This window comes from Papaver somniferum, chromosome 7 (assembly GCF_003573695.1).
Source record: "Papaver somniferum cultivar HN1 chromosome 7, ASM357369v1, whole genome shotgun sequence".
Lineage (NCBI taxonomy): Eukaryota > Viridiplantae > Streptophyta > Magnoliopsida > Ranunculales > Papaveraceae > Papaver > Papaver somniferum.
Window position 1 is genome coordinate 231969926 of NC_039364.1, and position 26051 is coordinate 231995976.

The 26051-nt window shown below is 38.0% G+C and overlaps 1 protein-coding gene across 2 annotated transcripts; it reads right to left on the reverse strand.

Moving 5' to 3' along the window:
* Window positions 1-14513: 14513 nt before the first annotated feature.
* Window positions 14514-25701, reverse strand: LOC113299824 (putative wall-associated receptor kinase-like 16). 2 transcript variants are annotated; one of them, XR_003335201.1, is made up of 5 exons: window positions 24784-25701; window positions 23720-23740; window positions 20905-21060; window positions 19387-20807; window positions 14514-14627 (listed from the first exon to the last, which is right to left on the reverse strand). XR_003335201.1 is itself a non-coding variant. In XM_026548915.1 (4 exons), the coding sequence occupies exons 1-4, from the start codon at window positions 25688-25690 to the stop codon at window positions 19522-19524; spliced, it is 2370 nt and encodes a 789-aa protein (XP_026404700.1). In that variant the 5' UTR covers window positions 25691-25701; the 3' UTR covers window positions 19284-19521. The 2 variants fall into 2 exon arrangements, 1 of the variants encoding a protein (XP_026404700.1); XM_026548915.1 differs by lacking the exon at window positions 14514-14627 and having other exon boundaries at window positions 19284-20807.
* Window positions 25702-26051: the final 350 nt, after the last annotated feature.

A 26051-nucleotide genomic window follows, 5' to 3' on the forward strand; every position in this document is an offset into this window, starting at 1 on the left:
GGTTCATGCCTTCCTTAGTCCAGGGTATGCATTTGTGGAAAGTTAATGAGCTAAGTTACTCAATCACCCCTAGCATTGAGTGTCTGTTTAAGGCACACTCAATCACAGGTGATATTACATACTAAGTTCATCACTTCCCTAGGCAACTGATCACTACAAGAATTCCTTCCTAATATTTTACCACCTAACAGGAATTAAATTTCATCTCAACCTTAGTACCAGTGATTTAGAACATAATGAAATAGCACAAGAAAGTTAACTACACATGACAGAACATACTTGAAACTTAAACATTAACAAAACAGTGAACACTAACACAACAGACATTAACAGTGGATAAGAAGAAGATATGCATTGGATTTAAAAATGAGATTAACCCAATTAGGGGGTATCTCGGATGACCCAAGAACCCTTTTAACATCCTACATCAGTTCCTATTTATAGTTTACAACAAAATCCCTAATTTCACAAAACCCTAACTTTTGGGGAAAATCAAATTCGACATACACATGTGTAAATTGGCTTCGACCCATGCTTCTTGATGTTATTCTGCTCCTCTTCCTTCTCTTGTTGCGTTGTTGGCCTAGCCCTAGACTTCTGTGAACCCTAGCTTCTCTCACTGTCGAGTTTGTAGCATCAGGATTCGATGTTACAGACGAGAAAGGAAGAGACAAGGGTGGTGATGGAATACTGAGTTTGTCGGAGGAAGGTGGTAGTGGTGGTGTTCGAGATGAAGGTGGAAGAAGTTGCAGGTCTGTTGGGGGATGGCTGTTGCAGAGAATTTGGGGAGAATAGAGCTCGATGGATAATGAGATTAGGGTCTGTTTGTTTGGGGTGTAGGTGTTCGGTTGCTAGGGTGTGACGCGGGGATAGCGAACTTTGATGAACATCGAGTAAAGAGCATTGGATGATCCCATATAGATTGAATCGAACGGCTACGATGGAGAGGTATGTAGCGACCGTTGGATTATGAGATACAACAAAATTGACGACTTCAGATGGAGTTAGGTACTATAGTGTGTGGCGGGAGCTTCGGAGTTTGATGCACAATGATGAGGCGACCGTTGGATGATGAGATGGATCCAATCTGACGGCTCTCATGGAAATGGGTATGGATAATGGAAATGGATTTGGGTAAGGGTTTTGGGTCTTGGGTATGCCAAGCCCATATCTTCTTTAAGAACAATTCTTCCTCTTCAAGCCCACTTCTAGTTGATCCGGCTCTTGCAAACATCATTCTTCGCTTCCTCCTAGCGGGAGTCTTTGCCGTTTCTTTGCTCTTTTCGCTCCTTGAGATAACCAGGCTTTATTTAGTACCTAAAATGCAAAATTAATTAAGAAAAATATTTATTCTTGAAAACAATGAAAATACAGAATATGGGATAAAATGTAGAATTAATGCACAAAAGATGAGTTAAATGCCAATAAAAATATATAGAAATATGCACTTTTTAGCACTCATCAGTTACCCAAACTTCCGAATATGGGTTGTCTAACCTTCTATATTGGCCCTTGGAACCACCTAGAGCCATGACATGGTTTTTTTTTGAACTTGTAATATTCAGAGGATAATTTTTTTTGTAAAATCCCGAATGTACGATGACCCAAAAATCAGAATTTGGGAAAAACTGATACTTTTCAAATTTTGAACTTGCAATAATCGGAAGTAAACTTAGTTACTCAAACTTCCGAATATGGGTTGTCTAACCTTCTATATTGGCCCTTGGAATCACCTAGAGCCATGGCATGGTTTGTTTTGAACTTGTAATATTCGGAGAATATTTTTTTTTTTGTAAAGTCCTGAATGTAGGATGGCCCAAAAATCAGAATTTGGGAAAAACTGATACTTTTCAAATTTTGAACTTGCAATAATCGGAAGTAAACTTAATTACCCAAACTTCCGAATGTACAACACAAATCATTGTCATTTATCTGCTCTTCTTTACTTTACGACCGTGACTACCTCCCAGTCCCGCACGACCACGTGTTTGAGCACCTTCAGTTGGAGCACCTTCAGCGCTCGATGAAGCTCGAGTTCTTTTACCCGTCTTTGATACTGCCACCTTGGGCGGATACCTCTTCGTGACTTTCTCCCCAAACTGGGCAGCATAATCTTCATTATCCATATTATCAACTAGGTCTCTAGCCTCTTTGATCTTCTCAGCTGGCATGTGATCTCCGCTCTTCAGGCATGCAGTTAACATTTTGAAAACACGCTTGAACCTATTCACCTATTTTTTATACGTAATGACATAACATCAAACGGTAATTACCTAAGATTTATAGGAATAATATAAAATGAACAAAAATATAAGAACACGCACCAGTCTATCATAACCAGCTGGTTTGTCTTTGATGATACAATTATAACTTGAACCCGCCGCAGTAGTGTTGGATTTGATTTCACGGATAACCAAAGGATGTGATACGTTGTTATACCAACTCATATAGTCTGGAGAATTTTCATCACCTCGGGTGGTTCGTCTACCAGTGTCGATAATGAAGTCATTCCTCTTATCCCAGTTATCAAGAACAGTAGGTGGGCCTGTGTGAACAATCGTGAGATTATCACCACTAGAAGAGCACAACTCCAACTCCAATTTGTAGTAATCCCCCATTTTCTCCACAGGTTGATGTTGTATATACCCGTGTTGTCGCATCACCCTAGAGGGGTTATACATCACATATCCTGTGGGGTGCCACAATGGTCCAAAATAAAGGGACAAGTCCGACCGAACATTTATATGCCCACTGGATCGATCTTCCTTGTATGGATCAAAGCATACGTCCGAGGCCTTCAATTGGTCCAAAATCTCCCTCATGCGAATCAACTGCTGCTCTTTTGTCCTAGAACGGTTGTCTTCAAATATATACTTTGTTCCTCTAGGAGTACCTTTGCACCACCCCGGGTTCTCTCCGGCCAACTTCAGGATAGGGAAGTGGTCATAGATCCATGCCTATATACATAAGAAACCAAGTTTTAGTAAATAGATTGTGTATATTCGGTAGTAATTTCCAAACATTATTTCCGATTATATTAATCGGAAATAAAACTGAGTATATCCACCGAATACCAACATTCGGAAATAGATATGGATCATTTCCTACGAATATGCGTCATTTGGAGTTCAGTAACCTATAGTTTTTCTGGCCTGTATATTGGTAGTAATATCAAAGAATATTTCCGATTATAATAATCGGAAAAAACTAAGTACCTAGCTTCCACCGAATAACCAACATTCGGAAAAGAGATGGATCATTTCCTACCGAATATGCGTCATTTGGAGTTCAGTAACCTATAGTTTTTCTGGCCTGTATATTCGGTTCTAATATCAAAAGAATATTTCCGATTATATAATCGGAAAAAAATAAGTACCTACCACCGAATAACCAACATTCGGAAAAAGAGATGGATCATTTCCTACCGAATATGCGTCATTTGGAGTTCAGTAACCTATAGTTTTTCTGGCCTGTATATTCGGTTCTAATATCAAAAGAATATTTCCGATTATATATAATCGGAAAAAAAAATAAGTACCTAGCCACCGAATAACCAACATTCGGAAAAAGAGATGGATCATTTCCTACCGAATATGCGTCATTTGGAGTTATGATATGCATATGTATTGTCTACCGAATAACTATAGAGTGAGTTATAGAGTTAAAGAAAAAACCTGCAATAGAGCCACGTTCCCGGCAACTTGGCAGGTTCCTAGCCTCGAAGCCTTTCTCAACTCTTCCATCAAGAATGCTAGGCATGCCGTGCCCCAAGAATAGTCACCGACTTCATGGAGAGGATCCAAAAGTTGTATAAGGTTGGCGTCGATCCGGTTGCCAGAAGTATTGGGGAATATGACACATCCCAATACACAAAGGAGATATGCGGTGGCAGCGTGGTTCACTTGCTCATCAGTTAACGTTCCATTCTTTTCCTTCTCCAAGGTGCCTCGAACATATTCATCAAAGAGTGTAATGTTGATCTGTCTTGTTCTGTAACTTGCATGCCTCCTAAACTCTGCTGTTGTTGTCTCTTCATCCCAACCTAAGCACTTTTTAGTTAGAGCATAAAGTTGTGCCCAACTTAACTGCTTTGTGTAGTTAAACTTCACAGCTGTGCCTTGGTCGGGAAGGTTAAGAATCTGCACAACATCATCCGGAGTAATCGTCATCTCCCCAAACGGCATATGGAAAGTATCGGTCTCAGGATACATTCTCTCCACGAACGCCGATATGGCCACACGATCATGTTCCAACAATGAATTCTCGGCGGCATTAGCTAACCCCGAGTTGGCAACAATTGACTTGAACCTTTCACATTCACCGGATAAAGGCCACGCAAGCATTTTTGTTGGTGCGGCGGTAGGTTTGAGTAGACGGACCGCATCTTGATGATCCTATTAAAGTAAAAAAATCCTTAATACAAATATTACGATATAACACATAGACAATACATTAATAAAAAATAGTAATTTTATTACCTCGGTTTCGTATATTTCTCTGGCCCATGAGTCTTTGTATCCAAATAGCAATTTTCCTCCATCCGCCGGTAGCCCAAGGATTTGCCTGTGCTGGAATACCCTTCTTCTTCAAGTGCTGAGGGACAAGATGTGATGCTTTCTTAGCAATATCCTTCTTTACACCATCTTTTCCTTTTTTGGCTTTTTGGGTACCACTTGGTTGTCCTTCTTCTTCTACTCTTGGCACTGGATCAACTGGTTCAATTTCATGGTGGGGGTGTAACTTGTGGAGCAGTTGGTTCTGCACTTTGTTGAGCGGCTTGTTCAACACTTGGTTGCACCCTTGTTCACTGTTGTTCTACACTTTGTTCAGCACTTGGTTGCACTCCTTGTTGACTGCTTTGTTCTTGTAAGCTTTGTTGAGCACTTGAATTATCTTTGGCACTCCTTTCCCTCCTAGCACTAGCTGTCACTTTCTTCCTCCTTTCTCGACTTTGTCTAAACAACAAGAAAGGAACAATATTTACAAACTATACAATCGGAAGACAAAGTATGGAAATATAACCCGAATGTACACATTCGGACGTAAGAAGACACATACTGTTCCCGAATACAAAACAATCGAAAGCTAACTAAACATATTTACAACCGAATATGCATCAATTGGAGTTCAGAAGCTCTAAATTTTTCATCCTACACAATCGGAAGACAAAGTACACAACTATAACCCGAATGAACAAATTCGGAAGTAAGAAGACACATATTTTTCCGAATGAAAAACAATCGGAATATAACTAAACATGTTTACAACCGAATATTCATCAACTGGAGTTCAGAAACTCTAAAATTTTATCCTACACAATCGGAGGTATAAAACATTATATTGTCTTCCGAATAAATACTGGCCCCAAAATGGGATTTTTCCTATATCAGAAATTTTGAGATTTTTTCAATATATATATTTCGGTAGTGAGTGTACTTCCGAATACTGTGTGTCTACTTAAATATATTCGGGAGCCAAAAATTCATTAAACTACCGATTATTACCAGTTTGTATCCAGGAAGATATGGCCAACAATATTCGGCAGATAACCATCAAATATTTCTCCCGAATACTGTCGATGTTCTTGAGAAATGAAGAACACGACTACATTCGGAAGTAAATAAGCATGAATATCGCCGAATCTGGATAAATAACCGAAAACCCTAGAATTTTTTTTCTCGATTCGTCGAATTAAAGCGAAATAAACCCCAAAAATGATAGATTCTTACCTAATTGGGGCCATTTGAAGTTGACGAAGTGTTTGACTATCGGAATCGCCACCACCGACTACATTGCGGGTACTTCTTCTTCGCGTTTTCTTCATTTGCAGCAAAATTTCTTTATTTCTTGCTAAAATCCCAATCTTTGGATCGATACCCCGAGCAACATTTTTGGTTCTAGGTCTGTGGGTTTCATTTCCCTTATCCATTGTTTTATAAACGAATCGACGATGTTTTGATTTTACGATTCGCGGCGATGTTTCGGTTGAACGAGGGAAAGTTTTTTTTCTTCACAATCGGAAGATAATATGAAACTGGAAGAAGAAGAGTTGAAATGAGTAGAATTTTTTTTGATTTGGTTTTTATACAGTTTTACCAGAAGGGCATTTATGTAACTTTAATATCATATAGGGTACCCCTTAACTAGAGTCTTTGGATGGGTATAAATTGATGGCCCCTAAATCCTTTCGGGTGGCCCCTAAAAACGCGAGGCTTTTTTTCCCTTCTTTTCCTTGACAAACCACAAATTATTATTTTGTTTGTTTTACAAGTTGTTTCAGAAAATTCAGAACATCTTTTATGTCAGGCTCAAGGTCTTAAAAAGGAACGCCCAATTGTGGGGATATAGAAAATAATTGGGGATATGAATTAATATCACCATGCAATAGTTTCAGCTAAGGGGTGATTTATAGGTATGAAAATACTAAAATACCCTTTAATATTTTAACTTATGTTCTTCTTCTCTTCTCCTTCTATTCTCTTCTCTTCTCCTTCTCTGCCGGCTCCTCTCTTTGATTTTTATTTTCTCCATCACGATTTCATCATTGTTTCAAAAAAAAAAAATCGACGACTAATCTATTATTTAAATATGTCTCCTTGAAAGAAACTTAATCATCGATTTGTTTTAAAAGAATTCGTTTAGGTTAGAATCAAAATTGTAACTGCAAAGTTTCAGTTTCAATTAATACTACGTATTGTCATAGTTTTAATATGAACACCATGCCGTTTTACTATACCGACACTGTTTTTAGTATGAATACCATGCCGAAATTATTAATTGCCGGCATGCTCGATAGAAATCTATAAATGCCGATAGCCAAATGAAAAAACTCAAATTTCTGGGAAATTTGTATCATGTGTCGGCATAGAAAGTTAAGCAATGTACCATGCCGGCACTACTACCGACATGCTCGAAAATAGCTTTTTTTTTGTGTCGGCAGTGTTCTTACAATTTCAAAATTGGGAATATTGTGTATTGGAATGGTGAAAGTATGAATACCATGCCGATTTGGGCCATGCGGGCATGGTATTCATACTTTTATGAAGCCGAACACAGAGTTTTTCAGGCGTAACAATGGCGAATTCAATGAAAAAAAATCAAATATCAATACATTAATACCTATACATGAGTATATTTGGAGCACTTGTATGTTCAGCTTGTTTACTTTCCTAGGTTGGTTCTTCACCTAAACCTTCATGATCATAACTATCTTGATTTAATGTTGTTGCATCAACAAATTCAATGATAATGATTTATACTAATCATTATTAAACTAATCTATTAACTTAACTAATTATAATTAACCAATAAACATGATTAGTGATGGGTATATTAGGAATTATATAAATTACCTGGATAGAGGGTGACCTTGATTTACTATTTAAATCTTTATTTTGTCCTATTATCATATATTCATACCTCCCAATTTCTTTTTATATCCCAATATTGCGCGTTCTCAAAAAGACATATTGTTTAAGGTGACATCACTACCATCTTGTGATCTTGATTTTAATGACATGTGATATTAGGATTCTTTTTTTTCCAAATTAATATATAAAGGGAAAAAAATCCACCTATTTCACGTATATTTTATGCGAAAATAAAAGGAGAAATAAATAAATATGTACATCTTCTCCACCTATTTAATGTATTTTCCCCGCCACAAGAAATAAAAAATACATCGCCATGGGGCATGGCGAAGCCCCAAGCACACCAAATCAAAAATACATCGTCACAGGACAGGAAGAATCCCCATGCACGCCAAATCAAAAATGCATCGCCACGGGGCGGGGAGAAGCCCCGCGTATACCAAATTAATAAAAAGATGTCCAGTACGTAGCACGAGAACAAATCTAGTCTATCTAACATGCTGAAGGGATTACAAGAGTCGGTCGCAAACAATTTTAGGAATTTTTTTTGAACAACTTTTCAACATGCAAAATAAATCTTGACCTCTACGATCTAATTATTTATGTGAGGTTTTAGTCATATATTTTGCATTCATCATCTATTGAGCATTGTTCATTGGTTTTGTCCGGATCATACCTATTTTGTATGCCTATGGGTAGCGTCACCATTTGAAGCCTTCTATACAAGGCTAATTTACTATTTAATTTAGGGGAGCCTCTTCTTTTAATTGTTTATCAATGATATAAATTTGTCTACCCAAATTTCAGTGTTCCATGTGGCTTAGGGGCTCAATATTAAGATGTTGGAGTGAACTGATATTGTCATTTGCCAAAGAGTGTGTACTTTTGGTAGTATAATTTAAGAATGTTCTTTGCCGTTAGGCTAGTATTTTAAGCTCATCTCATGGTTTCACAAATATAAATAAATAAGTATATATTTATCTTTATGTGGAACTCTACATTTTTGTCTGTGTATATATAAAACATCCAAAAGAGAATAAGCTAGGCAGACAGCAACTACTTATAGTTAGCCGGGCTGATACCATTTTATGTAGGACAAAAAGATTTTATCCCATGTTAAATTGGTATTTCTAGTAATTTGGTGTCAGCCAATATAAATCATGAAAAAGACATAAAAAAAATTCATATACAAATTACAACAAAGCTCGTTACGCGTTAGGTTTGTAGCGAAACAGTAAGGAAGAAGGAAGAAAAAAAGTATTTACTTTACTACTTTCTCGTACTTGTTTTAATCATCAGTTTCAAACCCCACAAAATTCTTAGTGATATTTGACCTAAATTAGAATTAGAATATTTAGAGTATCAAGAGATCGGTTTAGCACCCGAGTATGTTGCGGTCCCTTGACTATCTTTTGGCTCATGGGTGGGGATCTGGGTTGCACAGACGCAGATGCGGACACGACACGATGCGGACGTGGACACCACAAAATTCTCAAAAAACTAGGACGCGGGCACGTATATATATATTTTATTTATATATTATTTATATATACAATTATGTATTTATATAGAAAAGTCAAGTGTTTCGATCCTAGAATTTAGAAAATAATGCTACATGTGTATAAACACATGGCACAATCAACCTGCTTTCTTTGAACAACACATGCCCAACTAAGGATATATGTAATGTCAATTACAAAACCCTAATAAAGACTTAAGTGATTGATCTAAATGTTTGTCTTTCCTCATTTAGTTAATAATCGTAAAAATAAAGGAAGAAGTTTAAATGAAAATGAAAAAAAAGATGTTTCAAACACGAGTTATCGGTGCGTCCAAATAAGACGCTGTAGATGGTGGATTTTCGACAAAGGCTAAAATCATAAAACCATAATTGTACATGCTCCTGATCCAGAAATCAGATGAGTATTGAGGCTCATGTCTCTCATTGAAGCATGAAAGCTCATGCCACAAGAATCTCTGACTGAGTATATTGTCTCTCAGAGCATACGTGAATATGCAGTCTCTCAACTGAGGCAACGGCATATCTCATGAATACTGAGCAATTTCAGTAATTACTTTTATATAGAATTGAACGATTGGACGGCTCCTAGACAGCTTGCCTGCTAGTATAGAGCAATAACGTCTTCAGGATGTAACAATGTTTTCCCTGACTATATAAAAGACATGTGTATAGAATCATTATGATTGGACGGCTCCTAAACATCTTGCCTGCTAGTATAGAGCGATAACGTCTTCAGGATGCAACAACGTGTTTTCCCTGACTATACTATACATAATAAATATGACGCTTCAACTAGCTCATATCACCCAATCCTCTAATAATTAATGCTCCTAGACGGCGTGCCTGCTAGTATAGAGCCATCAATTAATTATTTCTAAATCATTAGATTCATTAACTGAATCCTTAGAAAATATTCTACGTTCTTCATAATATTTCATTACTTCAATTCATGGTTCTTCCCAGCAGAATTTCATGGGTTACTGATAAATATTCAACGTACGAGCATCTGAACCGCCATCGAGTAAGCCCCAACAAAATGGTGCAAGTGTATTCAATAATAATGCGCTAACGAGCACCTGAATGCGCGAATGAACATTCAAAAAATGCAAAGGCACGATGAAACCATGGAGAAAAATAATAATAATAAAATATTTAAAAGAGGCGTCTAAGGGGACCAAGCCCACCGGCCGGCCGGTCATGCATCAGTGGCCGGTCCTACGCCCCTTTCTTTATTTTATCATATTTTATTATTTTCCCTTGATCCCATGAAAATCCTCTCATTTGAGCAAATTCCTTAATTTTATGAAACTCCTCAGTTTCATGATATTTCCTTCACATCAAGGAAATTATGTAAAATTATATAAAATTATGAAAGGTGTCACGGGACCGTGGTCACTAGCCGGCCGACCATGCCCTAATCGTGACCAGTCCCACACCTTGTAATTCCTTATTTTATTAATGATTTCCATCATCTCATGGAAATTCCTTAATTCTATGAAACTCCTTCATTTCATGGTATTTCCTTCACATTAAGGAAATTTTACAAAAATTACATAAAATTAGGAAAGGTGTCACGGGACCATGGTCATCAGCCGGCCGGCCATGCCCTAGCCGTGACCGGTCCCACACCTTGTAATTCCTTATTTTATTAATTATTTCCATCATCTCATGGAAATTCCTTAATTCTATGAAACTCCTTCGTTTCATGGTATTTCCTTCACATTAAGGAAATTGTACAAAAATTACATAAAATTAGGAAAGGTGTCACGGGACCGTGGTCACTAGCCAGCCGGCCATGCCCTAGCCGTAACCGGTCCCATACCTTGTAATTCCTTATTTTATTAATTATTTCCATCATCTCATGGAAATTCCTTAATTCTATGAAACTCCTTCGTTTCATGGTATTTCCTTCACATTAAGGAATTGTACAAAAATTACATAAAATTAGGAAATGTGTCACGGGACTGTGGTCACTAGCCGGCCGACCATGCCCTAGCCGTGACCGGTCCCACACCTTGTAATTCCTTATTTTATTAATTATTTCCATCATCTCATGGAAATCCCTTAATTTCATGATATTTTCTTCAAATCTTGAAAATAATATAAAATTAGGGGAGACTCACGGGACCGGGCTGTGGCCGGCCGACCATGCCCAAGACGGTCCCACACGCCCTTATTTTATTACTATTAATATTATTTGTTTCCCTCATCTCGTGGAAACTCCTTCACTTCAAGGAAACTCCTTGATTTCAACAAACTTCTTGATTTCATGATATTTCCCTAAACTCATGAAAATAATAATAAATTAGGAAAAGTGCCATGGGACCGTGCTCATTGGCCGACCGGCCATACCTTGGCCATATCCGGTCCCGAACTTCATGATCCCTTCATTTTATTATTATTATTATTATTTCCTTCATCTTATGTGGTTTCCTCAGTTTCAGCAAAATCCTTGATTTCTTCATATTTTCTCAAAATGTTGCTCAAACGCACATCAGAAAATATCAAAATTCTCAGGACGGAGACGAGGACACTTTGGCGATGTGAGCATGTTACCTTGACCGACCAAGGTTGACTCTTTGGCTTGCAAGGAGCCTATCCCACGCATTTTCACAATTTGACCTAATTTGCACAATTGCACGCATTAGGTCCAGAATTCTTCCAAACGACTTGGAATTTCATAAAATGATCGTCAGTCGATCTCGTGACCAACCAGGGCCGGTTTCATGACCCCTTGGTCGTTCCTTCATCTCTTCATAATTTATTAGGTTTTATCACCTAAGGTTCAGACGAACATTATTTCAATTAATGATTAAACCAGCATTTGATCATCTTTTCACCAACTGGTCTTCAAGAGACTTTGGTATTTTGCTCACTAGAGCATCTGGGCGTTACATGGTCGACTCATCATCCCATGAAGCCGGTCCCTCCTTCACTCTGTCGTTGATTTCTAATAAATCATCAATTGATCAGCAATTGACCAAAATTAGGGTTTCGAATCCAAAGCTCTGCAAAACATAATTCTGAGCAGATTCGAACACTAATAATTTTACGCTGATCCCGTGATCAACATTTTAGTTAATTATACCCGATTCAATTACCAGTATTTTGAATTGATATTTTATTTGGTCATGTTACCAATAATTCATCAAACGAGCAATACTTGCTCAAATGAGCAATATTTGCTCAAACTAAGAAATATTGGTTCAACTATCAATATTCAACAATTCATCAAGTGAACAATATTTGTTCACCTTAACTATCAACATTTATTCGACAATTGTACTTCTGTCTCAACAGACACGTTCAATTCATGAGTCCTAGAACATTTGTTCGACTCAGCAGTGCAAGGACTCATTGTCCCATGAAGTCAGCAACTGACTAACTAAATACATGTCTTCCTTGAAGACTCCACAATCACGAGACATCAATCGTGTCACATGGGGGATATTAACTAGGGTTTTGGTCTGGCGGCCTGCGACACGTGTGTTCACCCACGATGAGAATGTGACTAAGTCGTGCAAGCAGTTGAAGGAGTTAACGAAGTAGTGGGTGGACAATCAACCAAACCTCCGCACGATGAGAAACTGGTTTTACACGATTTCCCACTTTCCCACTCTTTGACTTCAATAACTGTCACACTTACTGGAATCAAGGTGTCTACTGCTCTTGCAATATAAATATTTCTCTGAACCTACGATTGAAACAACAGACGATTCTCGATAGACAGTCTTTCGTCTACACGAATTCATCGTCTTAGCAATTACTCTCAACTGAGTAAACTCAATCATTCAGAAACTATTTTCACGCAAAATACAAAACACACCAACAATCCTTGATCACCATTGATCTCACACATTTCTCAGCTTCCCTCCTACAGATAAACCCATCCTCTCTTGTGACCGAATTGACTCTGGAACGACCATTGTTTTGGTTTAGGCCGGAGTCCTACAGATTGATCTCTCGAAATTAAAGCACTCCTTTCTTGAAGTGCATCTGTGTGAGGTTAAACATTTTGCTCGGTTCGAGGAGTCTCCTCCGCACGGTCGTCTCCGTAATTCCGTAAAATCCAGCAAATCGTTTTTTCCCATCTACAGATGCGCGCGGAACACGCATATTGGTGCTTCGGACACGCATCATGTCACTGTCCAATGCGCGTCCTGTGTCCGACGCGAGTCGGTCTGTGCAACCCACGTGGGGACTGGGGTTGTTTTTCTTTAGGGACCGATTATTACTGTTTCGTAATTAGTATACGAGTATTAATTTACACAAGAAGCCATTGAGATGCACAACACGTATGATCCGTCAGCAATTATATATGATCACAATAAGAAGCAAGACCATGTACCAGTATATTCAGGTGATAAATAATAACTATATAAATCAAATCAAGAAGAGTAGTACAAAAATATAAGTAAATTTTTTAATGATCTTTAACAATTAGGAATTGTAAAGAGGATTTTCTAAATCTAATGTGTCGCACTAGTTATATTTGTCCTGAGGATGGGGGCTCCGAGGCTAGCCAGGCACACGCTTCGGACCACCAAGAGAGTGTGGGATTTAATCAGTGAGTAGTTTGACCACAAGTCAAATTATATTCTAAGCAAGCTTGTTCCTAAAGTTTAGTAACTTAAGAGCTAAGTTAGGAAAACTTATTCCCAAAGTTAGGGATTCTTGAGGGCCAAGTTTGTGTCTCTATATATAGGATTAGAATTGTAGGTTTGTGATAATCCAACCTAGAAGAGTGGTAAATCCTTGTGCTTAGGATTTTGGTCTCTTTATTAGGGAGGATCGAGTGCTACCGTGAAGGTCAATATCGGTGTGGGAGAAAAACTTATAACGAGAGGATTTTGGTTTCTAGTATTTAGGGTTTAGGGCTTTGCCCTAAACCAAGTTTCTAGTTTCCATGTTTCTACTCTGTTAGTAGCAGCCATGAAGATGGTGTAGAAGAGAAGACACAAGGATGGTTTGGCGAATGTTAGAGAGTTGATATCTATGGTTTATCCAATGGTGTTCTCAGATATGTCTTGTTAACTCTTTGGGTCATGTCTTGGGTTGCGGAAAGAGCATGTAATGGTCTTTGATTAATGGAAGTTTTTCTAGTGGTGTTGGACGTGGACGTATCCTGTTAAAGGTGAACAACGTATATCTTGTGTTGTGGTTGTGTGCTTCTTTATCTTCTGTCTCTCTCTTATTATTTCTCCCATATTTGGTTTAAATTGCCAATTGCCCTTTGTGATCCTGTGATTTCGCTGCGCTTGGGATGCCAATTTTCCCAACAGAGAGTTCCCTTTCTCTAGTACAAAAACACTAATGCAATGATCAGTATATTCGCAAAAAAATCCATACCCTTGAAGTCATAGTCCCCGCAGTCATCATAGTCATCATGGTATCTGCGACAGCGACAGCGACCACCACCACCACCATAGTAGCTGCGCCTGCGATTTCTCTTCGCTGTAACCTGTGTAAATACAAGGGATACGAAGAGGAAGAGAAAGAAAAGGAGAGACGCTTTTCGTGAACTGATCATCTCTTATGAGGAGTTTTTTTTCTTTACCGTAAGAATAACTAATAAGATAGTACATATAATGAACCAAAAGTTCTAAGTTTACCAAATTAGAGAACTTCATAATGAGAAGTTTATAGATTTCTTAGTTAAAATTACTACGTCAAATTTGGAAACCAAAACAAAGATAAAAGGTAAGAAAATTGTCCAGCCAAGGAAACTAGTTAACCTTCCTATAGAGTAGTATTTTACATGGTATTCTCCTTGTACACCCCACTTCTCTCGCAAATCATCTCAAAACGGATCTTTGAACCTTGGGTATTCCTCACCAACACACATGTTCTTAAGAGCTGTCTCTTTAGTCCAAGCAATTGCCTCCTCTGGAGATTTTATTACATACACAAGGATAACAATGGGAGATTATAAGGTTCATTACAAGCAATCCATTAGTAAAGTTCAAGATACTAAGTGAAAAGTATTCTTTGGTAATATACCGGAGGCATTTTATATTATTTCGACGTATCCCGACCAAGCGGTCTTGCATTTGTTGGATCAATATATATCACAACCTAAGGATCGAATGAAAAGAAAATAAATTAGTTCCAAAAAAAATTAAAACACTATGCCGGACCAATGTTCCGGCATGCTCGACCAATGTTCCGGCATGGTCGAACTGAACCGAAACTGAAAACCAAATTTGAAACTTTTTCCGGCATACAAATTTCATCTGAAATCAACGCCGGAAACATAAGTGCCGACACGATCGTTATCTAAGGTTCCACGCCGATACCTGTTTCCGGCGTAACCCATAATTCATATACCATGCCTGTATTTAGCTTTGGAAAACACTCCTTCCTGTATGTTTTTTTTTGTAGGTACCGACATGGTAATGTTAAAATTGAACAATGCCGGTGAAAGTGCCGGCATGCTTGTTATCTATGGTTCCACGCCGGTACACGGTTCCGGCGTGGTAGTTAATTAATTTACCATGCCGGTATTTAGGTTTGGAAGACACTTCTTTCTGTATGTTTTTAATGCAGTTATAATTAAACCATGCCGGTAGCATATTCCGTAGAATATTTCGTGGTTGGTCAAAAGTAACTTTTGTACCAGTATAGTTTTTTGGTTGAATACTATGCCGGATTGAATTTCAAAATGGGGGATATCGGGCTGCCGGCATGGTCGTAGTATGAATACCATGCTAGTACAGAGGCTTCCGGCATTGTATTCATACCACGTCCATGCCGGCACCGAGCCTTTTCAGCTGCAATAATGGTGGATTCAAAGAAAAAAAAATCAAATTTTCAACCTCTTAACAGTTTTACCTGTGTATTGGGGATGCTAGTTTACTTTCTTGTGTAGGTTCTTCAAAAAACTCTCCATGCTCGTAAAAATCATCATTCAAGGGTGTTGACTCAACAAAGATTTGCAATTGTGAGTTGTTTTCATTAGCTGAAGATTCAAGATATGCACCTTGTTGTAGTTGAGCTAAAGATTCAGCAGCACCAATTATCTCTTCACAATCATCCTCCATTTTCACCAAAAAAGGTTCCCTCTCAAATATTTTTTCCCTTCTTCTACTCTCACCTCACTCACTCACTCACCCAAATACAAATAAAAATACACACTAATCATTTAACAAATACTTAAGATTTTTTCTAATTATAATTAAACACTAAACCTGATTAGTGAACGGTAGATTATGAATTATGTAAAATACTTAAATAAGGAATGATCCTGATTTGATATTTGGATCCGATTTTTGTCCTTTTCCTGTATCTCCAATTAATTTAAGTATCTCCTAATCGCGCGTTCTTTTATTGGACCTTGAAACCTTTGGGGATTTTAGGCTTAAGCATGGGTCGAAAAGGATCAAGTTTGGGATATAGAACATTTCCGGTTCCGCCCCCGAACACCATGCGGTTGGAGTCGAGGTGATTTAGTTAAAAATAATCACTTAAGTGATTTTTGTAGCGTGCATGAGCAATACCAACAAATCAGTGCTTTAACAAAACCCCACATTTTTAATCCTAGCATTGGAAAGGTTTTCTGAAAAGCTTTGGAAAAAGAACATTGTGTTAAGGGATTTTTGTTTGATCAGCCGAGTTGAAACTTGAGTGCTATTTTATGGCTGCTAATAAGGGTTCAGATTTTGTTTGGGGTGTACCATTTCAAAATGGAAAAATATTTTGTTTTATATGAAATTTGGTATCCCTAAATTATATTGACACCCATTATTAACAATCTTGCTTCACTTTTTCATACCAATGCATAGTTAGTTTTGTTTTGAAACAAGTGTTTATAAAAAAGAGGAAGGATTTGTGAACACCCTTATATTCATGTTATCATATATGATTTGTGTCATTTTCTCCACTAAATTTAAACTAGTATCTTACCCATGCGTTGCACGGGATTAAGTTAATTGAATTAACTTAGCTCGTGCAATTTTGAGATAACTGTAGCAGTAACTAAAACAACTGTGGCGACAATTGTTTCCCAGGTAGGTAATTTCCAACATTCATAAGCATTCTGAAAGTGCTTAGATGGAAGCCATCATTAGTACTGGTCAAATTAACATATTTAGGAGCTCCGAAAATAAATTGTTTACAAATAAATTAATACTCTTTATAACAAACAGCGAACAAACCTTACACTTTCTTCAAGCAATGAAACGCAATACCAAATTAATGCGTCTATTAGTAGGTTAATTTATTATAATAAGGTTTCGTTCAATTTATCATCTCATAAATGTGTGTCCTATCAAAAACAACGTACAAACTGGCTAGCTTAATTTCTTCTATTCACATGAATAAAGAGAAGATAAGATGATGTAGAAAGAGAACATAGGAAAGAACTCTAACTCATATTTACATGGCTACATCTTTTCTTTATAAAAAAATTGTTGTCAACTTATCCTACAGAATCATCTTTAGTAACATCAACGTCATTTAAATAGTGGATCGTCGTTTTGCTCACTCATGCGTGATCAACTCCCACATTAGTGTCACCGTCGTGATTACTTCCGTCTTCATGGTCTGCATTAGATCCTTCATCACCCATTTCCCTTGTTAGACCTGAACCAATACCACCACCATCGGAGATGTTTTGGTTAAATTCAGGAGCTACAATTTGGGCACTATCATATATAGCATAACAATCCTGACTCAAACTTGTTCAAATAGCAAGAGGCTCCAAGAGCAGCAGCTGAACCCCCAATCTGACTCCCCACAGCCTGGCCATCTTCTTAAGATTCAATTGCCACTTCCAACTGTATCTCTAACTCCCCTCCGTTCATTTTCATTCTCCCCGTGAACTGAGGCCGTGCTAAATTCCCAGCTCCCAACTACTTCTGAAGTCAAAATATATGTCGTTCTAGTTTTCCCACCGGCTTCTCCTGTATTTGTGCAATCGTGTTGGCCATTGTGTTCACCATATTCTTGTGGCTTTGTTTCATCATCGAGCTGCATCGTTTCCCTAGGTTGAGTTGTTGACTTGTTATTCAAGTTAAAATTTGGATCCCCATCCGCAGCAGGACTTTCTGCTCTGTTAACACATTGAGTTTTAGTTTAGACTCCTTCTAGTATAGGTGTTGTGCAAAATGAGACTAACAACTCTATGTGAAGACCAATTTAAGGTTTTTAGGCTTTAGCCTACTCTAATAACTGTGTCATATGTGGGAGTCGAACACACTGCTACATGGTTGAGAACCATGTACCTGAGAATTATTATAATGGGAGTAAGATAATGATAGTATGATATTTGAGAGCAAATGATTCACGGGATTAAAGGGTTACCAAGCCGAGATTTTACCTTCATCTTGCTTCTCTTCAGAAACAAAGTCCTGAAGAGACTTCCACTTTTGACAAAATTAGAGTGTAAAACTCCTGACAGTTGATTCAACCGTTGACACACCTTGTATCCAAGCAAATATTAACATCATGGGCCCTGTCTTATGCAATAAGTAGCAACAACTAAGCAAAAGCTGTGTAACTGACCAATATACTACCTATAGGAAAATGAATCTGCTGCGAAATAGGACCAAATCCATAACCAATTATGTATCGATCGTTTACCCAAATCAGGAATTTAAAAACCCTAAAAGGTAAAAATAAGTGGATTTGCATTCCTGATTCTCTTTGTACCTAAATATCGATTATGCGACGTGCTTAGACTCTCATTAATACTACAGTTCGAACTCTTTTCACCATTTTTTTCAGAGATTTAGGAGTGATGAGATGAGAATTAGGTTTTTGAGATTAGTTTTTTTTTTCCGGAAGAGAGGTGAAGCCTCCTTATATATGTTGGAACAATGGGGGTAAACATCACGTTATATGTTTGATGGGTAGCTAAATCATAACTATATAAATCAAATCAAGAAGACTAGTACAAAAATATAAGTAAATTTTTTTAATGATTTTCAACAATTAGGAATTGTAAAGAGGATTTTCTAAATCTAATTAGTTATCTTTGTCATGAGGATGGGGGTTCCGAGGCTGGCCAGGTATATTAAGTCAGGCACACGCTTGGACCACCAAGAGAGTTCCCTTTCTCTAGTACAAACACTAATGCAATGATCAGTATAATCGCAAAAAAGGCCATACCCTTGAAGTCATAGTCTCCGCCGTCATCATAGTCATCATGGTAGCTGCGACTGCGACCACCACCACCACCATAGTAGTTGCGCCCGCGATTTCTCCTCGCTGTAACCTGTGTGATAAATACAAGGGATACGAAGAGGACGAGAAAGAAAAAGAGAGCTGCTTTTCGTGAACTGATCATCTCTTATGACGAGTTTTTTTTTCTTTACCGTAAGAATATAACTAATACGATAGGTACATATAATGAACCAAAAATTCTAAGTGAACAAAATTAGAGAACTTCATAATGAGAAGTTTATAGATTTCTTAGTTAAAATTACTACGTCAAATTTGGAAACCAAAACAAAGATAAAAGGTAAGAAAATTGTCCAGCCAAGGAAACTAGTTAACCTTCCTATAGAGTGTCCGACATATAGAAGGCTATTTCCACATTAAAATACAATCCTTGACAATGAGCAGTAGCAGAATTTATCCTAAAAATATGGAAATACTTCTTCTGATTATTTCTAGATATATGTATGTAATTTAACGCCCCTCAGTTTCCAAGGGCAATATGCCTTTGCTGGTATCGCCCATCGTACTCATGCTATCTGTGTAAGATAATAACTCTGTGGACTCTAACAAGTGCAGACGTATTTTGCTATCGTCATCACCTATATCCTCATCATCCAAGACATCAGGTTTATCGGAAGACAACCCCATTAATCCATGCAGCACCATTGCTACTTCTTTCATTGTAGGCCTCTTTTCTCCCTGGACTCTTAAGCATTTTTGTGCTAGTTCACCCATCTGTTGGATCTGTTGGTGCCCATGCACACTACTACTGATCAGCTCGCTCTCATTCCTTACCAAACTACTGTCAATAATCGCAAACAGCCTGCCTTTCCTGATCGAAGATAGGAAATAACTCGACAGATTTTTATCCTCGACGGGTCTTTTGAAACAGATTACTGCTTCACCTGTCAGTAATTCTGCAAGCAGAACCCCGAAGCTGTACACATCGCTTTTTTCTGTTAGTTGCTCTGTCTGCATGTATTCTGGATCTAAGTATCCAAAAGTGCCTTGGACTACTGTGCTCAATTGATCTTGGTCGGTAGGAATCAACCTGGAGGCACCAAAGTCCGAAACTTTTGCTCTGTAATACTTGTCTAGGAGTACGTTGCTGGACTTGACATCTCTGTGAATTATGGGTATGGAAGCTTCAGCATGCAAGTATGCTAACGACCCCGAAACTTCTGCGGCTATCCTTAAACGATTCTCCCATGAAAGAATATCGGACCCAGCTTGGCTCTCCCGACTCTCGTGTAAATGTTGGTGAAGCGTCCCATTGGTAACAAATTCGTAAACCAGTAGAGGAACTTCGCTCTCTAGACAGCAACCCAAGAGCTGAACCACATTTTTGTGATTGATTTGGGATAGAACGACAATTTCGTTTATGAATTGCTCATTTTGTTTCCTATCGACTACTTTGGTCTTCTTGATTGCAACCACTTCTCCGTTCAGTAAGGTTCCTTTGTACACTGTGCCAAAGCCTCCTCGCCCAAGGATTTGACTTTCGTGATAGTTGTCAGTCGCCTTGCGTAACTCCTCCTCGGAGTAAATTGTGACAATTGATCGCCCCTTTCGCTCTCTACTGCTGCCATCGATACTATTTGCAATATCCTCTTCACGTTCTTTAAGGAGTCTGTTTAGGAATAAACCGCCATTTCGTTTATAGAGCTCCTCCTTGAGTTTCATGTGTTTTCTTTTCCTATATCCCCAATACAACCAAAAGCTAGTCACAAGCAGAAGAGTGAAGCTTAGGCAGGCACCTGCATATAGTAAAATTAAGGTTAATACAGTTTCCACCCCTTTTTAGAATGCTTTCTTATACACGTATATAATGCACCCAGGTTCTGATACACTTACTGATAATAATCTTGTAAAATTTGGCCTCGTTGCTTTGCTCGAAGCAATGCTGGATGTCATTATTGTATCTAGATCGATGTTTAGGTGGGCAATCACACGTGTAATTCCCGACCGTGTTCCTGCATAAGCTTGCAGATCCTTTACATGGGTTAATATTAGAGCTGGCAACCGGGCGGGCCGGGGCTGGCCCGTTACGGGTTCTACGGGTTCGGGTTAATACGGGTCGAAACCCGCGGGTGGAAATTCTTCGCGGGTTAGCATTTCTTCAACCCGTACCCGTAACGGGCTGAACTTGCGGGCTCACGGGTTAGCCCGCCCGTATATCAGATCTGAATAACTCATTTCACATAACTCATTTCATATTTAGATTCATTTCAAATTTTCAATCAACAACAGATTCACTAGTGACACTATCAAAATTTAAAAATCTAGTGAAACAAAATGATAAAATTGGAAATCTTAACAAGTAACAACTGTTTAATAGTAATACTAATACCAATATACCATTATACCAGTTACACAGTCAGTCAGTCACAGTTACAATTACACAGTTCAACAAAGAAAAATACCCTTTGAGAATCGATACCGTAGTAACTAGTAATACCATTATACCATACCATAGATCCTGCACAAAATATATATTGTGGTTAAACCAAAAACTGATAACTGTCCAAAAAAACATCTCCAATCTCTTTTCTATACAAAATTTGGAGACACTGTGATAATTGTCTGTCCAAAAAACAATTTGTCCAAAAAACATTCTCATTTTCCATGTCTATCTTTGAGTTGCTCCAACTAATCATTATTATGAATCTGTAATTCCAAGCAAAAATAAATCAAACAAAAAAAAAGAAACAAGTCAGAATTTGCATATTTACCCCGCTTTATATTGAAGAAGTATGCAACTACGCATACTAATTAGACACATAAGAACTTACTTCGCCATCCTCCAATGCCTCATCCTCCAATACACCAAGTTCAAATCCTAATACATCTTCTCCAATAAGCCCATTTTCCTCATCCAAATCTTCTTTTCCTACATGGATAAAAAGTTAAAAACCATCGAAGTTAAATATGAAATTTAGATATTCAACTAAATGCAATACAGGCACTCCAAGGTCCCAATCACGAGTTGTTATCACCGCCTCAGCATTTTCAGGTAATAAGGAACTCCGAAATCGATCAATTACCCTTCCGCCAATACTAAATGCAGATTCTGAAGCGACGGTTGAAATAGGAATTGACAAGATGTCCCCAGCCATTCTTGAAAGAACTGGAAATCGTTGCTCCTGGCCTTTCCAATACATTAGGATGTCGAATGATGGATTCCGTTGACAAGGATGTTTCTCACTAAGATATAGATCTAATTCTGACAAGTCAGATTGCAGATCACCACCACCATTTTCCTGTGTTGCAGCGTATTCCTGCATAAAACAAGAAAGAAGTTAGAAATGAGAGCAAAGTACTAGTTATCTTCTATAAGAACATAAAGTACAATAACTTCACAAACACACACAGATAAAACACAAAATAATACAAGACCACATGTACGTAATAAATAAGCTTCAAAATTACCTCGTACCACTCACTTCCTTGATGGGCAGAATTCCCATCGGTTTGAGTACACAAATTCTGAGTTCCAATTCCAGAAGCTCTTGAAAAGATGCAATACTCATTATAAAGTTTTTTCATTTCATCACGCACATCATTAACTTTTCTTTCTAGTACTCTTACATCAGGATACAACTTGGAGTAAGCAAAGTTCAGATAATGAAGTTTATATCTAGGATCTAACACAAGTGCAATAGCCAATATAGGACTCAAGTTCGTCCAATAACTGTTAAATTTTTCTTGCATCTCTTTTACCATCTCCCTAATGTAATCAATATCATTTGTACTTTCTTTTTTGAGTAACACCTGAACTCGACAAACTCCTTCAAAATAAAGATTGGAAGTAGGATACTTACTACCAGAAAATAAAGTCGTGAGATCATAAAATGTCTTGAGAAACTTTGTGACAACTTCAATTTTCTCCCATTCTTCATCAGTTGGACAATCTTCATAGTCTGGATCCACCTCCTTTAAATGAGCAAAAACAACTCTATAAACAAGACAGCTGTCCAACATGAGATAAGTTGAATTCCACCTGTATAAAACAACACCAAGTGAGTATACTATAAACATTAATACAATCTCTAACTGTATAAGTATAACAAAATAACAGTAGAAACCCACCTTGTGCTCACGTCTTGACGAATACCCCTTCTTGTTCCAGACATTCCTAAAGCATCAACAATGTCCAAGAATTTTTGTTTTCTTACTTGAGACTTTTTAAGGGACGAATCACGATTGATTTAGGTTGCTAAGAAGAAGAAGATGAGAACATTGAGAAGTGACAGAGTTCTTCAGACTCTGAGAATTAGAGATTCACAGTTCTTCATATCAGACTCTGAGAATTAGAGAAACGAACGAAAGGGAATCATCTAGGTTTTTCTTTTTCTTATACCACGCGTAGAGACTAGAGATTAGAGAAGTTAGAACACGTATAGACTCTATAAGACAGACACGTATATGACTCATGGGAGGGGCGAGTCAGGCGACGGCACGTGTCTTCACAAGTTACCCAGGGCGGGTTGACGGGCTGAACCCGCGGTTTTGGCGGGACGGGCCGGGTTAACCCGTTTGTGCACGGGCCTGCAATTTACCAACCCTAACCCGGCTTGTTTAGAAACCAGCCGAGCCGGGTTAGGGTTTTTACGGGCCGGGCCGGGTGAACCCGCGGGTTTTGGGCTTGTTTGCCAGCTCTAGTTAATATCCTTGCTGCATTCATCAATATCTGTCTCGCAACAACAAAAAAAATAAAGGAAAAAGGGTCAATGTATTGAAGTAAGGGTTACCATTTTTGGTCTTGGTGTGGTTTGATCTCATGACCTAAGGATCTAAGGATACTCACTCATTTTTGAGTGAATGAAATGGAACCTTTAGTCCCACATTGTGGAAAACTAAAGAGGTGCTCCACTATATTACCATGTTCTCATGGATATGTTGGAGAGGGTGGGGCTAAAAATACATGTTTCGACCCATGCCCATGTGCGTGCACCAAGTCCGTGTCTATTTAAAATTATTTTTTGCAAGTTTTTAACTTGATAAATAATTTATTTAAGAGTTTTATTTATGGATATGTTGGAGAGGGTGGGGCGAAAAATACATGTTTCGACCCATGCCCATGCGCGTGTACCAAGCACCAAATCCGTGTCTATTTGAAATTATTTTTTGCAAGTTTTTAACTTGATAAATACTTTATTTAAGAGTTTTATTTATGAAAAAAATTCCTTTTTTGTGTTTAATTGTTTTACAAGAAACAAAACTCGTTTTATAAGAAAAAACCTAAACCTAACTTGATTTGCAAGTTAATTTTCCTATAAATACAACTCGAAAATCTCTTTTCAAAACACACAAGCAGCGACCATCTCTAGGTCTACTTTTCTTAGTCTTCTTGCTTTTATTTTCGTGCAGCGTTTTACTTCCATCCCCGTTGCTGAGTTTAAGAGTGGGTAACTTGTATTGTGCTAATACAAGTTATATCGGGCAGTCTTATCCTGGACACATCTTCGCACGTTGGGGTTTAGCATTACTTTAGAGTATACCCACGAACTAATGTGTTAAGGACAACTTGTTGAACCTGTGATTCTGCCCTCATCAATTTGTTCGTGATAGAGTTGTTTGATACGGTTCTTTATATTTATTGTTTGATACATCTGATGTTTCTTCTATTGTTGCAAGACTCCAACAATAACAAATTCGTAAACCAGTACTGGTGATCAATCATTCTTATAAAAACTGATTGAATAATCGTAAAAAAGGGTAAACATTATATACCTTGGCAACCACCAGTAGTAATGTCGAGAAAAGGATTGCCTTCATAGCCCTCTTTACAGGTACAACGATACCCTGGGACACTATTACTACCCGATATGCAATCAGTATTAGGTCCACAAGCATAACTTGCCAAATTTCTTTTAGCGTCATCACAACTCTTATTACCAATAGTCCAATCGATTACCACGGGAACAGTTTCAGTTCCCTTATTCTTGAAATTTTTGAGGTATGCCGTAGAGAAGTTAAACGAACTTTCTTCAGCTAAAAAAGCATAACTAATAGGATTGAAACTCAAATCATCTGTACGATTTTTGTCTAAGTAACTAACTGATGCTAAATATGCCCTTAACCCAGGTGGGATTGAGGCCACACAACAACCGGTGCCAGTGCAAGACCCATTAGTAATACCATTTGTTGTACTACTACAGGTTGACAAACAGCCTGTTGCAGTATGATCATCCACTTCATTTAGTCCTAACAATCCCATGATGTCGCAGCCGATAGCTATGAACTTGTTTTTTGTACTAGAGAAGGTGAATTTTCCTAAAGAAGCAGAGGAAGTATTGCTTAATTTGCCTGGTATCTTCTTATCAGAAAAACGTCTGGCTATGGAGACTTCTGCAGTCATCTGGCCATCGGGTATTGATAGATTTGAGACAGTAATGTTGTCGTACATTGGTTTGGGTGTATTGAAGAGAGTTTCATTACATGTTATTTCGAACCATTTGTCTAAGAAACAACCGTCACCGATACCGAATGGATAGGGTATGCTGACGTTCCCGCACTTATCTTGGCAGCCAGGCTTTATTACTCCAGAAGCAACATTTGGTGTTTCTGTAGTAGATGATAATGGCAGCCACAGTAACAAGAGGAAACAATGAAACTTTAGGAAAACATGTAAAGCCATGGTATATGAGTTTCGTGGTTTCTCTGCATATGATAAAATATCTCATATCTTAATGTTATTTATTTATATCCCGCATATGTGCGACCACTAGTTGTTGCAGTCACACACTACCCAATCACTTATCTTTAACCTTTTCTTCCTTTTTCTGTGAAGTATCCTTTGACAAGTCGGAAAGATACTTAATTCAGGCCGTCATTTCTGACTCTGTCATTTGTTAATGGGAAAATTGGGAATATGTCCCATTTTCACTAATTCGTTTGGGGATCTATCCCATAACGGAAAAAATTAAGAAATCTATCCTAGAGAGAGAAAAAAAGCTGTTAAGTGACTAACATCCCACATGTGTGGGCTTACACATGCG

Coding starts and splice junctions, on each gene's coding strand:
- LOC113299824 (XM_026548915.1), bottom strand. CDS start 25,690: ATGGCTTTACATGTTTTCCTAAAGTTTCATTGTTTCCTCTTGTTACTG. Junction 23,741..24,783: donor TACTACTGGTGGTTGCCAAG/GTATATAATGTT, acceptor GTTGCGAGACAG/ATATTGATGAATGCAGCAAG. Junction 20,808..20,904: donor ATTTTACAAGATTATTATCA/GTAAGTGTATCA, acceptor TACTATATGCAG/GTGCCTGCCTAAGCTTCACT.